Here is a 15,479-nt window from a genome sequence, read left to right as displayed (position 1 = left end):
GCAAGAGGATGGGGGTGCTATAGCTCTGGGCCGTGGGGGCAGATTTATTTGGATGATAGGACTAATATTTGTGTAACCTGCTGAGACCTATGTGGGAGAGTTTAGGGTGGTTTTTCTTTTGGTGAGGGGGTTTGCTCCAGTTTCACATCCATTAACACAAAACATGAACTAGTCAGGGCCCTTGTGGTCTGCGGTGAGGGGATTCCTGTGGAGAAATAGGACTGAGTGAGTCAGGCCAGGGGAATGTCTTCCTTGCAGAGTGGAGTCAACTGGATAACTGATGAGCCAATGGTGGGATTAGGGAGGGGGGAAATGGGAGGGGAAAAGAAGAGTTTCTGACATCTTGAGCTAGGATTAAGAGGAGGAAAGCTCTAAGGTAGTGGAAGGGTAAGGGGCTCACAGTCAGTCTGAACTCAAGAATAGAGTTGAATGAATTACAAAAGGATGCTGTCTTGTATCCTGGGCCACTGGGAAGAGCTCTCAGGTCCCAGTTAGCTTCAGCTCTTACAAGGTTATTCAGGTTACCACATAAATGATAGCCTAGGCCTTCCATGGGAAATCAACCTGAGCTAAATCTACCTGTGTTCTATTATCTTATTCTTTCTTGGTTCTTACCCTGTGGCCTCTTCTGGCATCTCATACTGCTCTGTGCTTTTCCCTGGGCTCCAAGTTCTAGTTCATAAAGACCAAGTTTTGCAATTTCCTATAAATGGTTAAGAGAACAGCAAGCTGTCCAGAGAGTGAGAGGTCTGAAAAGTGAGGTGGATAGTGAGAGAAAAGAGGTCCATGTAAGCCCCATTACAGAGGCTATGTGGCTCCCAAAAAGAATAATGGCCAAGCAATTAATTTTTCCTCTTATTCCTTAGCTTGCCTCTGCATTCCGACTGGCTTTACACAACTGGCATCCATTCTGCACTATACAAACAGAAACTAATTTATCTGGAACAAGCAGCAAAATGAGAACTTTATTTGGTGCAGTCAGGGCCCCATTTAGTTCTGCTGCTACTCACTCACTGCCTCTAATCTTCCCCTTGCACATCTCTCCTCTGTTCAATAGAGGCCTGTCCCTCAGATCAGCAGTCTCTTAGCCTGCCACCTCTGTTTCACTCCTTCCTGTTGGTCTTCATTTCTTTTAGCTTTTAATATTTATGTATAATGCATTGCAGAAAATGCTGTTTGGATACAAATTAAGTTAAAAGACATTATCCTTTAAGGATCTTAGAATCTTTTAGAGAGGGCACAAGACTTAAATACCTCAGCTGCACAGCCTATAGCCAATTCCTCTTATGTAAAAGTAAGAATGCCAGCCTTAACATAGTCCTGCAGATAAAAGCCAACTTGTATTATTGCTGGCCTTGAATAATAGCATGAATCCATACTCTTCCTTAGAGTGATACTAGAAAAATGAAATCAGGGACTTCAGCTTATTTAAAAGAATCAAACATTGCCTGGCCCTGAGGGTCTGTCTGCAAAGTCTTGTAGGTCTGACTCCTTGACCACTCACTGCCTCAGTCTTCTTCCACCCTGTTACAGAGAGTAATTTCTTCCCTTTCTCTCACCTCCCTTAGCAAGCACACCAACCACTAAGTCCTTCGCCAAATTCTCAGACCCACTCAGGACCTTGATTTCTCCATGGCTTAATATAAGAAAGATAACAAGGATTTTTTTCCCCTCAGCCTTTCTGAGGTTTTATTTAAATGCCCTCAGTGGTCACAGGGCAGAAACCCAAGGGAGGAAGGCAGGGAGAGTATGTTTCTCATCCCTGGGAGGCCTAGATGCAGCCTGCAGCCAAATTACAGCACCAGAGAACAATGTAATGCATTCCTGGGCAGGTCGGTGGGACCCTGGGCGCCTGGGCCTTGTGGAGAGAGGTGCCAGACACAGAGCTCTCCGTAAGCAATCCTGCAGAGCCGCCCCCTGGTTCAGAAATGAAATACGGGAGAGCTTCACATTATGCAGAGACCTGTAGCTCACACCTGGTTATTGATGGCCTTGGTGGAGGCCTCTGCCCCCACCCTCCACTTGGGAACTGCCTGCTACTATGGGGGTTGGGCATCTTTGAAGCAATGTTGGAAAACAAGAAAGAGATGTTTCCTTTTCACTCTGCCCTTCCTATCAGCCTGTACATAACCATGAGGATATATATATACAAATATCTCAGGCTGCATATGGGTTCTAGTCATCCTCCTTCTCCCCAACAAAAAAAAGAAAAAAGCAACTAGATTTCAATCAAACACTTCAAAACTCATACCAGTAACAGGGGTTCAGCTATAACCAAGGAATATTATAAAATTATCAACATGCAAGCAGCTGTTGGTTTGGGGACTGGCACCCCTCTGGAAGGTGGCAGGAGAAGGATACAGAAAGGGCATGGAGAGAAGAGATCAAGAGTGGACAATTCCCACCCAGGCAGAGTGGCTGAGACTGTAGAACTTCTCATGGCTGGTTCACGCTGGAAAGAGTGCAATTCGTGTCCTACATGCTATGAATGACAGGGCAGTCTCCTATGACTGCACGAGGTACGATTATCAGGCCTCCTGCTCATGACCTGTTGTTGTTTTTAACTCTTACTAGGTTAGAAAACAGGATAGCTTTAGGTTGCAGAGATGATCTCCACAAGAGAAAGGCACTAGAGGGGAGCAAGCAGTGGCTTTACTAGGGTAAATATGTCACAGTTGCTGCACTAGACTGAGCTTTCCCAGAAGCTGGTGATTGGCAGGTTTCAAGTAACAGCCAGTGAGGTGTCAGTAATATACCTGTCCCTGACCCCAAAGGTCAAAGTGATAAAAGAGAGGGTATAGGTACGTTTTTCCACTTCCCATTTATGGCTTAAATGATCTCTGTGCATCTCTGTGGTCCTTCCTCATTTACTTAAGATGTTTTAGTCATCCTGGATTTGAGAAAGCAAGGTAAACATTCTCCCTTTTGTCCCCTAACTCTGAACTGTTCTGGCTTAAAATTTGCCTTTGCTCACTTCCATTCTGCCTACGAGTCTATGGATAGAGCAGCTGGGCATGGGAGTTCTCTCTCTTTGGCCAAAAGAAGCCAAAATTGGATGACTACTTAACACCATCAACCCCAGTAAGCAGACTTGACCAAACAGAAAAGCTAAGCTGAGTGAATTAAAAAGATAGTTTAATCCACAGCTGTTCTATTTGACAACTTTCAAGGTGGGGCTTCCCCAAGAATAACTGTGATATTTATAAAAAGATTTTTCATGTATAAACACTTTAGCTTATATGTAATTGTCTCACCAACCCTGTGATAGGAATTACGCTCATTGTACAGGTGCCGTTCAGAGAGGCTCTGTGATTTGTCCAAAGTCCTGTGGATACTGAGTGGCTCAGCCAGAACTCAAACCAAGGGCTTCTGACTTCAAATCCTGTGTGTTCTCCTCAAAGACTGAGGGTGCCTAGGGCTGGAGGCACAAGAATCCCAGCACCTTTAGGACAGAAATTGATACAAAATATCCTAGGAGAGTATACATGAGCAGAATTTACAAAAGGAACAGCTTAGGCCTTCCTTAACCTCATCGATGAACCCCCTTTTTGCCATTTCTGCCACTAATACCACCACCACCAAATGATCACTATACTACATTTAGTGGTCCATGTTTAATCAGCTCTGGTTCCTAATTCTTTCTATTCCTTTTTTCTTTTTCAGATTAACAGTTAAATTTTTGTTTTAGTTTTATCTAGTCCTTTTAAAGGGATGCTAAATGTGTAGACAGAGCAGAAGTAGTCATGAGAAGCCATGACAGGAAGTTATTAAAACTTTGGGCTTTTAAAGTATGTATTAGAATTTCCTTTGAGAGTTCAATCTTTTTAAAAATGCTCTCAACTCCTGGTCTAGGAAAGTAAGAACAGGGAATGAGAGTGCTTAAAAAAAAACTGTCCTATCCCAGGCCAGATGCCTACTCACAGCCTAGTAAAAGTCCTGGGACCTGTAGCCAAGACAAGCTATTTATCTACACCAAAGCAAGGAGTATCTACCCTGCAGAGAAACCCATGCAAGATGAGGCAGACAGCAGATTTTCACTTGATCAAAAACTTTTGCTGCTCTCAACCCCTCCTCCTACCCTCATTCAAAATCTGGACTTCTGTTTAGGTCTGAGACAGTGAGACAAAGCAGCTCCAAGAGATGATGTGTGTAAGGGGAACCCTTCCCTGTTCAACCCTGGAATGCATTCCGTTAGAGACAGCATAAGCCCTCACATATCCTACCTATCCCACTCCTGAACCCCAACTGTGAAGGCAGAAAGGAAAACTGCAGGAACACCATGTTCATCAATCATAGATCTGGGATGCTACAGCTCCCTGACCTGGGCCCCCACTTGAGCTAGGGGAAGAACACCTCATGAAAACAGTCTACCTATAGTTAGGATTTCTCCCAGAGCAAACCTTACTTTTTGGTCCATCGATCTTGGCTCTCACTGTTCTCCTTGCTTCCCACCCCCACTGCCTCCGCATGTGGGCTCAGAAGTCATCATCTAAAGAATTCCACTGCTCACCTCCTGCATAGCAGCACAGCCCCATGAGGCCGCACACCAGATGGAGGGGATAAAAGTACGAGGTCATGGCTTCTAGCAAGAGGCTTTTTCTTAAACTAACCCTGACTCCTGGAAAAGAGGCAGAGCAGGAGAGTGTCGAGTGAGCTGCTGACGACAGCAGCTTCAGAGGTCTTGTATAAAAAGCTAACTGAGCTTTCAGTGGAAATTTCTCTACTCCTGGTCTCATGTCTACTTCTTGAAGGTGTGTGAACAGAATGCAGAGACTGTCAAACCAAAGGGTTAAATCCTGCCCAATTGTAGGGACCTATTCAGCAGGCTGCCATACACATGCTAAGGTGGAGGCCAAACCCTGAACACATACCCCGTTTCTCCAGGAATGTAACTATGAATAAAGGGAAAGGGTATGGAAGGTGGACTAGAACTCAGAGGAAATTGAAAAGGTTGTCAGTAGGCCTTCAAAATGTTTTGTGTATAATACACAGACGGGGATGCAGAAGGATCATCATTCCTAGAACTGTTATGTTTGCTGGGTGACAATGTACAGAAGCAATAATTACAAAGAGACATAACAGTTTAACACTGAGAAACAGAAGTCTCAGAATAAAGGAATCAGGTGAATGAGGTTAATCAGGCTTTCTATAGGAGGTGGCTTTTGAGCTGGATTTTTAAAATATAAGGAATGTCCTGGTTGAGAGAAGAGAGAGGAAGGCATTCTAAATAGAAGGAACTGGTTTATGCTGAAACTTAGAAGCAAGAATGTGAAAGCAATATATAAGGAATTTCAAGCAAGTACATATTATATACACTGGAGAATACAGAGAAATTAGAATGCTGAGATCAGGGCTTAAATAATGTGAGGTGACTGCATGTGCCCAGACTGTCAAATGGCTCAGAGTCCCCTATAGAGCCACACAGCATCTTGATCTATGTCAGTAAACACCAGGGCACCTATGGGAAAACACAAGGATGAGTCCATTTGTTACAGATACTGGGACTAGAAGACAGCTACACTGTAAAACCCACAAAATGCTAAGTATCATTAATCACCGTTCCCTATCATTTGAGATTCTGGGGTAAATAAGAGATATCAAATATCCTATCCAGAACTGTGATGCATTAATGTAGGTTTACAGGCCTAGAACCTGACACAAATCAAGCCAAACTCTTAAGAAATTAGAATGTAAAAAAGGAATTCTTTAAAATAGAAAATACATGTTTCTTTCCCTGACTCTCAAACTTAAAACTTGACTGGTCCCCTATATCCCGTTTGGCATACTGGACTTTTGAGGCTAGCACATTTACCATAGCTGCGGCCATACTGAATAGGAAGAGAGCTATGAAAGAGCTTTAGGGACTGCAAAATCAGTTTACTAATAAGTGAGAGGATAGTTCTGGTGTACTACAGGGTGCTAGAGCAACAGCCAAAGACAAGATACAAATTCCGATTTCATAAACTTCGAATTAGGTCTCTGGCTTCTTGCACTTGTTGGAGGTAAAAACAGAGCTATTTATCGGGCTTCTGCCAAGTTTCCTAACTGAACTTTCCTAACCTCTGATGACAAAAACTGCAAGGGCAACCCTGTTCTTCCACAGCATTTTCCTGGTGCCACTTTCAAAAACAGAATATTGAAATGTATGTGTGTGTGTGTATATATACATATATGCATTTATACATATACATGTATATATATAAATTATATTTATAAACATTGAATAAGCCAAAAGGTGAGCAGTATCTTAAATTTTTGCTTTACTTAACTGGCACAATTTAGTTAGTGCTGGAAGGGAGGCAACCATTTAAGTGATAGCATTTGTTGGTATCATCTTGGTATTTTCCTCCTCCCCTAGGCAGTTTATAAAAGGTGATTTCTGAAACCCTTCACAATGGAAAAGCTCAAGGGTTTACATTCAACTGTGACACCACTATGAATTCATTAAGAAGCATGTTTCAGGTTGCACTATAATTTCCCTATGTAACATAAACCCATGGAATCTGACATAAGCTGATTGCTCATGCTGGTTATTTTATTTACATTTCTGAATGGAAGGGACCTCAATACTCATAAAATATCTTACTAACTTATTATTTTTCATCTGTTCTCCCAGAGCAGCTATTATAAAACAGGCATAGAGACATAAGTCTCAACTTGTATGACTGGTTAAGCAACCAGGGAAAAGTTACTGCTCCAAAGCAATTTTTTAGAAAATAATTCAATATGGAGCTTGAGACCAAATGAGATATCATTACTCTAAATGCCATGTGAAAGATAAAAGTTAAAAAAACAGTGTTCATTATCTTCGTTGAAGTCCTATGGGAGTAGGAGGTAGTTCACAGGAACTTAGGGGGTCTGGAGTTTACCTAAGTCTTTCTTTAGAGACCTAATGTTAGCAGACACAGCCTAGTATAAACGGGAACACAGGTGAATGGATGAGAGTGGGCTCCTCACAACCCAGAAATATGAATGCACCTCCTCACCAGCATGCTACTAATCAGACTTCTGAAATGGAAGATACCATCATGCATCTAATTCATTATTTGGAGATGTATGTTTTGTTCATCTATCCAAAGAATAATAATTTCCACTTATTCCAGAAGATATAGCAAGCTCAGATAAATTGCTAAAGAAGTAACAATTACCAGTTAACTCCAGAGCCTGATCTGCGGTCTTCTGCCTGTAAGTCTGTGTTCAAATCATCCCACTTTCTTTCTTCTGCTGCCACACTGAGTTAAATCAGTATATTCTTCAACCCTCTAGCCTTGGGCCTACTCTTCTACTCAATATACTTTCATCATTTTACCATATCTAATGATTACATGCCTAACAGGATAAATTCCCCAAGGACAGGTTCTGTACCTATTTTTAAAAATATTTTAATATGTATTTCAAGGTCATATCCCCAATGATCCAGTCAGTACGTATACTTGACTGAGCCCAATAAAGATAGGAAATCTTTTTCAGTTGTTTAGAGAGAAAATCTTGGCAGTTCCCCCTGTAAAAATGTAGAATTATCCAGGATTCAGAATTGATCAGCAAAATTCAGCTTAGAAGAGAGGGAAAAGGCAGCTTATTTTAGTACCTTAATCCAATATACTTTTATTATTTTTCTTAATTAACCTGATATATTTTCAGAATCAGTCACTGCAGGGTACAGCTTTGACATGAACAGTGGGCTCTGGGAAATTCTGAGTGGTTCTTTCCCTTTCTTTCTCACATGTCCACAGAGGTACATGAGTACCTAACTCTTTAGTACCTAACTCTTTAGTCCTAACTCTTTGCTGTCCCATTCTGCTTCTGACATCACACTTTCATTTTCTAAACCAGGATGGTCCTTAGCCCTTATTAATCTGTCATTATTAGGAATGAGAGGATATAAAAGACAAAGATAAAAATGAATGAGTATAGTAGGCTTTAGTCTTAGGGCAGCTACTATATGAATCTGAGGGGTGACATTTCTTATTTCAATCTTGAGTTGTGGAGCACTTCATTTTTTAATAAATTCTAAACTATTCAGATGGACATAATGAATACTGCTGTTTACAAAAACACGAACTTCATCATTTATGTGTAAAGATGAAAGTCTTTCATGTCTGATATCTGCAAAAGAATAAAATAAAGAGACCTCCTTCTATTTCCTCTTGTTTGACTGAAAGGAAAAAGCCTCTATCAGTCTAGATTGACTTTTTTGGGTCACTAAATCTTATGTGAGGCATGTGAAAATAACTCATCAGTCACTTCTAGTCAAATGAATAAATCTCCAAGGATGAACTAATCTACTGTTATGGCAGTAGCCTCTGTCTTACACTAATACATGTCTTGCCTACCTTAAACCCCTTACCACTAGACTATGAGTTATTTGTGAACAGGGATTGCATTTTATATTTCATAAAGGTGCCCAATAAATATCTGCTCCTTGAATGAATGAATGATGAACAAATTCATTACTAGTAACATCTGAATATAATGAATTCAAACACCAAAAACTTACAGTATTTTACAGGATAATCATTACCATACTATAGCATGTTAAAGAATATTAGTTAACATATTTTTAAATGCTGAGGCTCTTTAAAAACTAAACTTTGAAAACAAATTAAGATAAGCCCTACTGGAGTCTTTTCATTCAATAAGCCAGTACTGAAACAAGAATCTTTTCAGGGTATCCAGGATTCTGAACTGCATGTTCTAGTGCAGGTTTTTGGTTTTGGATTTTTTTAGAGTCAGTATTATAAGAGCTAAATTACACCAAGAGCAAATTAATAAGAAAAGTCTACACAGCTAGGGCTTTGTTGAATAGAATCCCTGGGCTCCCAATAAGGACTAAATCCCAAAGGGATCACAGTCAAGTAAATAAAAAATCCATCTAAATTTTATCAGAGGGCAGAGTTTCAACTTTGAATACCCCAGCAACCAAGGATGAATTATGTATAAGATTAGTAAAGTGCCTTCATCCACGCCCCAGCCAGAGAACATTCTTCTATCTTACTGTGACTGAAGGAAAAATAGCAGTGTATTTGTCTGCCAAGAACAGTTGTGGCTATACTCTAGGTAGGAGTTTAACAACTGAGGGATTAAAATTTAATTGTAAACCTGCTGCTACCTGGCAGTAAAAGCTTGAACTCTGGCATCAGAAAGAAACTGGGACTCCAGCATACTGAATAGATGAAAACAAGAGCTGGCATGTTCCTAACAAAGAGTATGAGAGTATGTTCCCTTCTTAAATTCTGCCCCAAACTGCTTCTTTCTCTATATATCCTATTTGTAATATGCAAGAGTGCTCAATGGGAATATAGCTCTTTTCTACACTTTGAATACTACATATACATTTCATTTCCAGAACACTTAAAATTACAGGATGAGGTTAAAGGGTGATTATGTGGTCTGAATTCTCTGAATATCAGTTCTCTTAATTTTGTTGAGCATCACCTGAAGCCCAAATAATTTCTTTTCTTGAAGCTAGCTGTCGAGATGGACATAACGCAATCTTAATATTATTACAGAACTAAGAAAGATTATTTTTTCCTCAAATTCAGATAGAATACCATTAACACCCAATCTTTCATTGAGGCCTCATCGGCATTAAGGAACACATCGAAGTTTCCGATGTATTGTTACAACTGCTAGAAGTACATCTGCTACCTAAAAATCCCACTTTAGCAAAACAAAACAAAACAAAAAAAAAGTCCCACGAGTTATGTTATTTTAGACCAAAAGTTTATTCTGTTCAGTTAAACTGCCCCTCACAGTCCTTCACAAACTTCACCTTTGATTTTGAAAGAAGAGTGATGTTGAAACATAAGATATAGATTTGTAGTTTATATTAAGACTTTTTTTTTTACCATTTCAAAGAGTTAATTAAATTCCCTCTGAATCACTATAAATGAGTACCTACTGTTTCTTCAGTATTACTGCACATTTCAGACAGTTAGAAAGGCTGAAGTTCTTTATACAGTTGTGTGACTATGTGATATAAATGATCAAACAGTGTTCTTTCTTAAGTGGTTTACTAGCCAGAACAGGAATGAAATTAAAGTGAATCAGTTTGAAGACAGAAAAGCAAATGTGCATTCTTTATTTTAAAACATCAGAGTTCATCAAATAGGCTTATACTATGAAGAATTTTCCAGGTAGCTTATTTGTCTACTTGTACCTTTGCAATTAACCACTTCTGCAATCTAAGTGCCTTTTCTATTTTCTGACAATCCACATTGGCCTCTTTATTTAAAACTCTTCTCCAAATTCATCTCCTATGGGAAGACACTAGCAAAGCCAATTTACTATCATCACTCCATCAGTCTATATTCCCTCAGCATTACTATATTTGGTTTGAAATTTATTCTTTTGTACTTGTTTTAGTATATGTTGTAAGGTGACATATTTTTGAAACCAAGCATATATATGACTAAAGGGCTATCTATTGTGTGATTTCAAGGAACTCTCTTATCTTTAACGGCTCAAACTTCCTCATCTATTACATTGGAAGATCACAGTCTGTCCTCCAATGCTTCTGGTAAGAATAAATGACAGTGTAAGTATAAACTCTTAAAAAAAGAAAACTAATGAAGTCCATGTTACTCTTGGTTTAGAATTGTAATATATTAAGTAGTTGCACTAATTTAGTTCGTTTGAGCATTAGAAATTTGATTGGTGGGGGGAAGGAGCAACATTCCACTCAAGAAAAAAGCCAAAATAACTATTCCTCGCGATTTTAATTTTCCTCTGTACCCATTATTCTCTCCATTTAGAGGATTATGCTGGGTCTGCAAAACACAAAGATGTTTTCTAAAACAAAACCCAGTAGGTTTCCTAATATGAATTCTAATACCACTAGTGTAATGGGTTTGGAATGAGTGATTTACATCAATTTCTGGGCACAGCTCTTCTAAAAACTGCTATGCAGTCCATTTGCCTCAAGTTCTAATAATTAACAATAAATATATTAGTAGAAGTTAGTGACAGGATATCTTAGACTTTGGCAGAGATTTTCACTTTGAGGGGGGAAAGATGATTAAATATACTGCCAAATAAATTCAGGGAGAGCTTTTGTGAACTTCACACTTGTCAAGCACATGTTTACTAGGGAAAGAGGGTGCTTTCCACAAACTTCAAAACTGAATTAAATCCTGGGGAAGGGATACAGACATGCATTAAAAAGTACATTGCCCTAACTTTTATTATTATTATTATTGTTTTTGCCTTTGAAGAGTTCAGTACTTAGAAAATTTGGATAAAGAAAAACATTAGCAATTTCATAAATTTCTCCTTCTGGTTCTTTTTGAAGGAGAACAATGAGAATGAAGCATGAGAAATTACCCTTATAAAAAGTAGAGAACAACTTTTCTCTTGTTACAAATATCCCAGTTAATTCAGAAAATCAAAATTGGAATATGCCAGACTGCCCAAGTAAAGACTTTAGCAGCACTAACAATGGAACAAAAGTGTAAACATTTAAAAATTTTGACCTGTCACAATAGGCTCATTTTATTATCAGGATACTCTCTGGGAAATACCTCAGATATATTACTGTGGAAACAGCATGGTTATAGAAGAGTATTTTACAGGAATTTAAGTTTAGTTACAATTCAAAATGTTTTTAAAACTATATTAGTTCTTGAAAATAATCCATTTTCAAACAAAGTAAAGCAACATTTTAATAGTTTCATTTCTAAATGGGGCCCTATGTATTTAATAAAGAAGAATGCAACTCTCACAGGTTTTTAGTATTAATAAAGTCAGATGAAGAATATAAAAAAACTCTTTTACCTATGAACAGATTTCACATCACTGGTTATGACAATGGAAAATTAGGAACCTTTAAAAATATTTTTTTTCAGGCTTCCCTGGTGGTTCAGTGGTTAAGAATCTGCCTGCCAATGCAGGGGACACAGGTTCAAGCCCTGGTCTGGGAAGATCCCACATGCTGCGGAGCAACTAAGCCCGTGTGCCACAACTACTGAGCCTGCGCTCTAGAGCCTGCAAGCCACAACTACTGAAGTCCACGCGCCTACAGTCCGTGCTCTGCAACGAGAAGCCACCGCAATGAGAAGCCCCCGCAATGAGAAGCCCACGCACCGCAACAAAGAGTAGCCCCCACTCGCCGCAACCAGAGAAAGCCCACGCGCAGCAACGAAGACCCAATGCAGTCAAAAATAAATAAATAAAATAAATTAAATTTATATATATATTTTCTACTGGTATACATCAATATATGGTTATAATTGTCTATCAATTTCCCTAGTTATGAAGATAATCTTTGCCCTGCAAAAAATGATAATTGTGGACAAACCTTCTCAAAAGTTCTGGTCACTGTTCAGTAAAAGACAATAAGCATTTTTATCAGCTTATTATTTTTTAAAATTTAATCTGGGGAGAAAAATGTTAATTATTTTTGGGAAGGGGCTGAAGAAATCCCAGTGAGACATTCTGTAGAGAGGTCTTTTGTTAGTATAACATCTGACCTTCTATATCTTTGGAAATCATGCAAACTTGGCTAATGTAGTACTTAAAGAATTAATCAAGCAGATTGTTAGGCCCTAGTTACAGTGGAGCCAGCCAATTATGAGTTGCTCAGAAATTCATCACTGGCCTGTCTAACCACATTTTCCCACATAAAGATTAGTAGAAATATGTGGAAACTGGGCCCATTCCCACCCCAACACAGCTACAATATGTGTTCAGTGAAACAAATTTTAACCAAGTTTTGCCTTAGTAAAACAAACAATTTATTTGGGAATCTTTTTGATTTCTGTCTTTACCCATAACATCTTTTCTGCCAACATTGCAAAGGCTGCCCCATTTAGTTAAAACACAACTAGGGATTTTTATATTCAAACACACTTGTGAATTCAAAGCACTAAAAAGTCACATGCCACAAGCCTGAATTTATCAGTAAGTTAATGAAATTCCCAAAGACCATCTTCAGTCTTTTCACTGTTGTAATATGCCCTCCCAAGGTTTACTAAGAAGAAAGCTTTTCTTGCAAGAGAGAAATGAAAGAGGCCAGAGTAGATGAAGATTGGTTCTCTAAGGAGAGGGCAGTGCTGCTCTTAAATAAAGAAGGGCCTTTCAGATAAGCAGAATCAGATTCCAGTTCATTGGTTTGCTGGCTACCCTTACTTTGAACTCTCATATTTAACCCAGCAGGCTTCAAAGCAGGTGAGAAAGTGATCTACCACTTAAAAGCAATTTTTCCTTTTTCAGGAATTCTGGTCTTAAGAGAATATCAACTCTGATATCAGCACATTCCACATCTCCAGGGATTTATGCAATTTTTTTTTCATTGCTCTATGTCTAATATCCGGTGAGGAGAAAAATCAGGAAAAAGTCCTAACTTGCTGAAAATGAAGTCTTCTTCCATATAGCTTAATATCATGCAAAAGAAGAAGGGGCACTAAAACCACTGACCATTCTAATGCATTCCCTTCCATTTATCTAAATCTGATGTTCAGTGAGGATTATTAAAAATCATTAATCCCTAGTGCCTTGCTTCACAAAAAGGCAATTTTTGTAACAAATGCATTTTAACAAATTCAAACTGAATTTACTCTAGCATGTGAGCTAATACAAAAAGATATTAGATGAGGAAGAGACAATGGCAACAATGGAAGGAACTTAGGAAATTTTCTTAAATTGCTTTGCTTTATTAAATAGAAGAACAAATATGTTTCAAAGATTCTTCATTGATTTCTGTACTTCACTGATACTGTACTTGGCTATCAAATATCTGACCTAACTGAAAATTTTAACACAGGCAATTTGCAACTTATCAATTGGTTCTGCTCTATAAGGCACTTTGCTAGTGCCTAGTGCCTAGAATTTGAAACATTTCTCCACTTTCTGGTACACATAATGTACCAGAAGTATAGTACTAATAGTATCGTTTAAATGATACTTAACCACCATTTCTATGGAAAAATGCATTTTGAGTTTACTAGTAGAACATGGCTCCTCCAAACATGAAGGGGGTAGGGTTTCCCACTATAGCTGCACTTTGGTGATGATGATGACAACGACAATGGCAACAACAGCTAACACCTAGTTTTTACTGTCAGCAGACACAGTTCTAAACACTTGATAAATTTTAAACTCATTTAACCCTCACACAAACCCATGAGGTAGTACTATTCTCATTTTACAGTGCAGGGTTGGGGGGTGGAATGTTAAGCAACTTACCCAAGGTGGCACAGCCAATAAGTGTCAGGGCTGGAATCCAAAGCAAAGCAGTCTGGCTCCAGAGCCTATGTTCATAACGACTCTACAATCCTACCCCTTCTCCACCTTGATAAGGTGGCACTACCCAGGAATTCTAAATTCTTCTTATTGGGGGTAGAGTAAAGCAGGACTTCTCAAGTTTTAAACGTGTATATAGGATCACCTGAGGATCTTGTTAAAATGCAGATTCAGGAAGGCTGGAGTGGTACCTGTGGTTCTGCGTTTCTAACAAGTTCCTGGGTGATGATGGTAATGCTCCTGGGGCAGAGACCACACTATATATATATATATATATATATATATATATATATTTTTTTTTTTTTTTTTTTTTTTTGCGTTACGCAGGCCTCTCACTGTTGTGGCCTCTCCCATTGCGGGCCTCTCCCCTCCGGACGTGCAGGCTCAGCGGCCATGGCTCACGGGCCATGTGCACTGTGCACTGTGCACATGTGGGATCCTCCCAGACCGGGGCACGAACCCACGTCCCCTGCATTGGCAGGCGGACTCTCAACCACTGCACCACCAGGGAAGCCCGAGACCACACTATATTAAGTGGTGAAGAAGCAGAATTCGAGCCTCTAGTTTTCTTGCTGTCTGTTGAGGTATTTGTATATTGAGTTTATAAGCTGGAGCCTGCCTACACTATAATCATTTCCCATTAATTCTTAAATGGAAACTGCCCTTGGAACTGCTGCATAACAAATATTGGCTTGCAGGTACTTTCAGTAAATATTTAACTTCTAGGAATTTAAAATGTACATGTAAAGGCCACAAGGATAAAACGTGGCTGTAAAAGTTTGCTGTCAGGCACATTTTAAACACTATACACTACCAACAAATACCAAAAGATAGAAAACAAATGCCTGTTTATTGTTCATCAACTAGAATCACAGTAAATTAATAACTTTTGGTCTAAAAAAGAAGATTCCACTTTCAAATGTGTAATTATTCATTCTCGGACACTGCTAGGAGCTTGTGCTATGCAATCTTAAAGGCTCTTCTGATGCATCAGAGATCTCTTAGGTAAAGGCAGACACTATATATATACTATATATACTAACACTGATGAATAGAGCAAACAGTGAGTACACTGCACATTAACTTTAGCCAGTACCCCATGGCAGTACACTACTAACAATGACTACATCTCTACTCCAGATTCTAGATCTTCCTCCTCTCTCTATTTTACCTACTTCCCACTGCCCTGAGAGAAACCCAAGGATCATCTCTCCCACTGCTTTCCTGTGATCTCAAATACA

General features: G+C 39.1%; 1 protein-coding gene across 10 annotated transcripts in view; it reads right to left on the bottom strand.

The window, feature by feature from the left end:
- Nucleotides 1-15,479, bottom strand: part of ST7L (suppression of tumorigenicity 7 like) — a 151,074-nt gene that overhangs the window by 69,926 nt on the left and 65,669 nt on the right. The window contains exon 15 of one of the 10 annotated variants that reach the window (XM_060139331.1): nt 5,314-5,458. The exons of the other annotated variants lie outside the window; for them this stretch is intronic. Coding sequence (XP_059995314.1) covers nt 5,435-5,458 — 24 coding nt within the window. The 3' untranslated portion in view covers nt 5,314-5,434. Of the gene's footprint in view, nt 1-5,313; nt 5,459-15,479 lie in introns of those variants that run through there. 10 annotated transcript variants of the gene reach the window in all.

Source organism: Lagenorhynchus albirostris, chromosome 2, assembly GCF_949774975.1.
Source record: "Lagenorhynchus albirostris chromosome 2, mLagAlb1.1, whole genome shotgun sequence".
NCBI lineage: Eukaryota > Metazoa > Chordata > Mammalia > Artiodactyla > Delphinidae > Lagenorhynchus > Lagenorhynchus albirostris.
The sequence above is the reverse complement of the archived record's forward strand: the minus strand, read 5'-3'. Positions and strand labels throughout refer to the sequence as shown.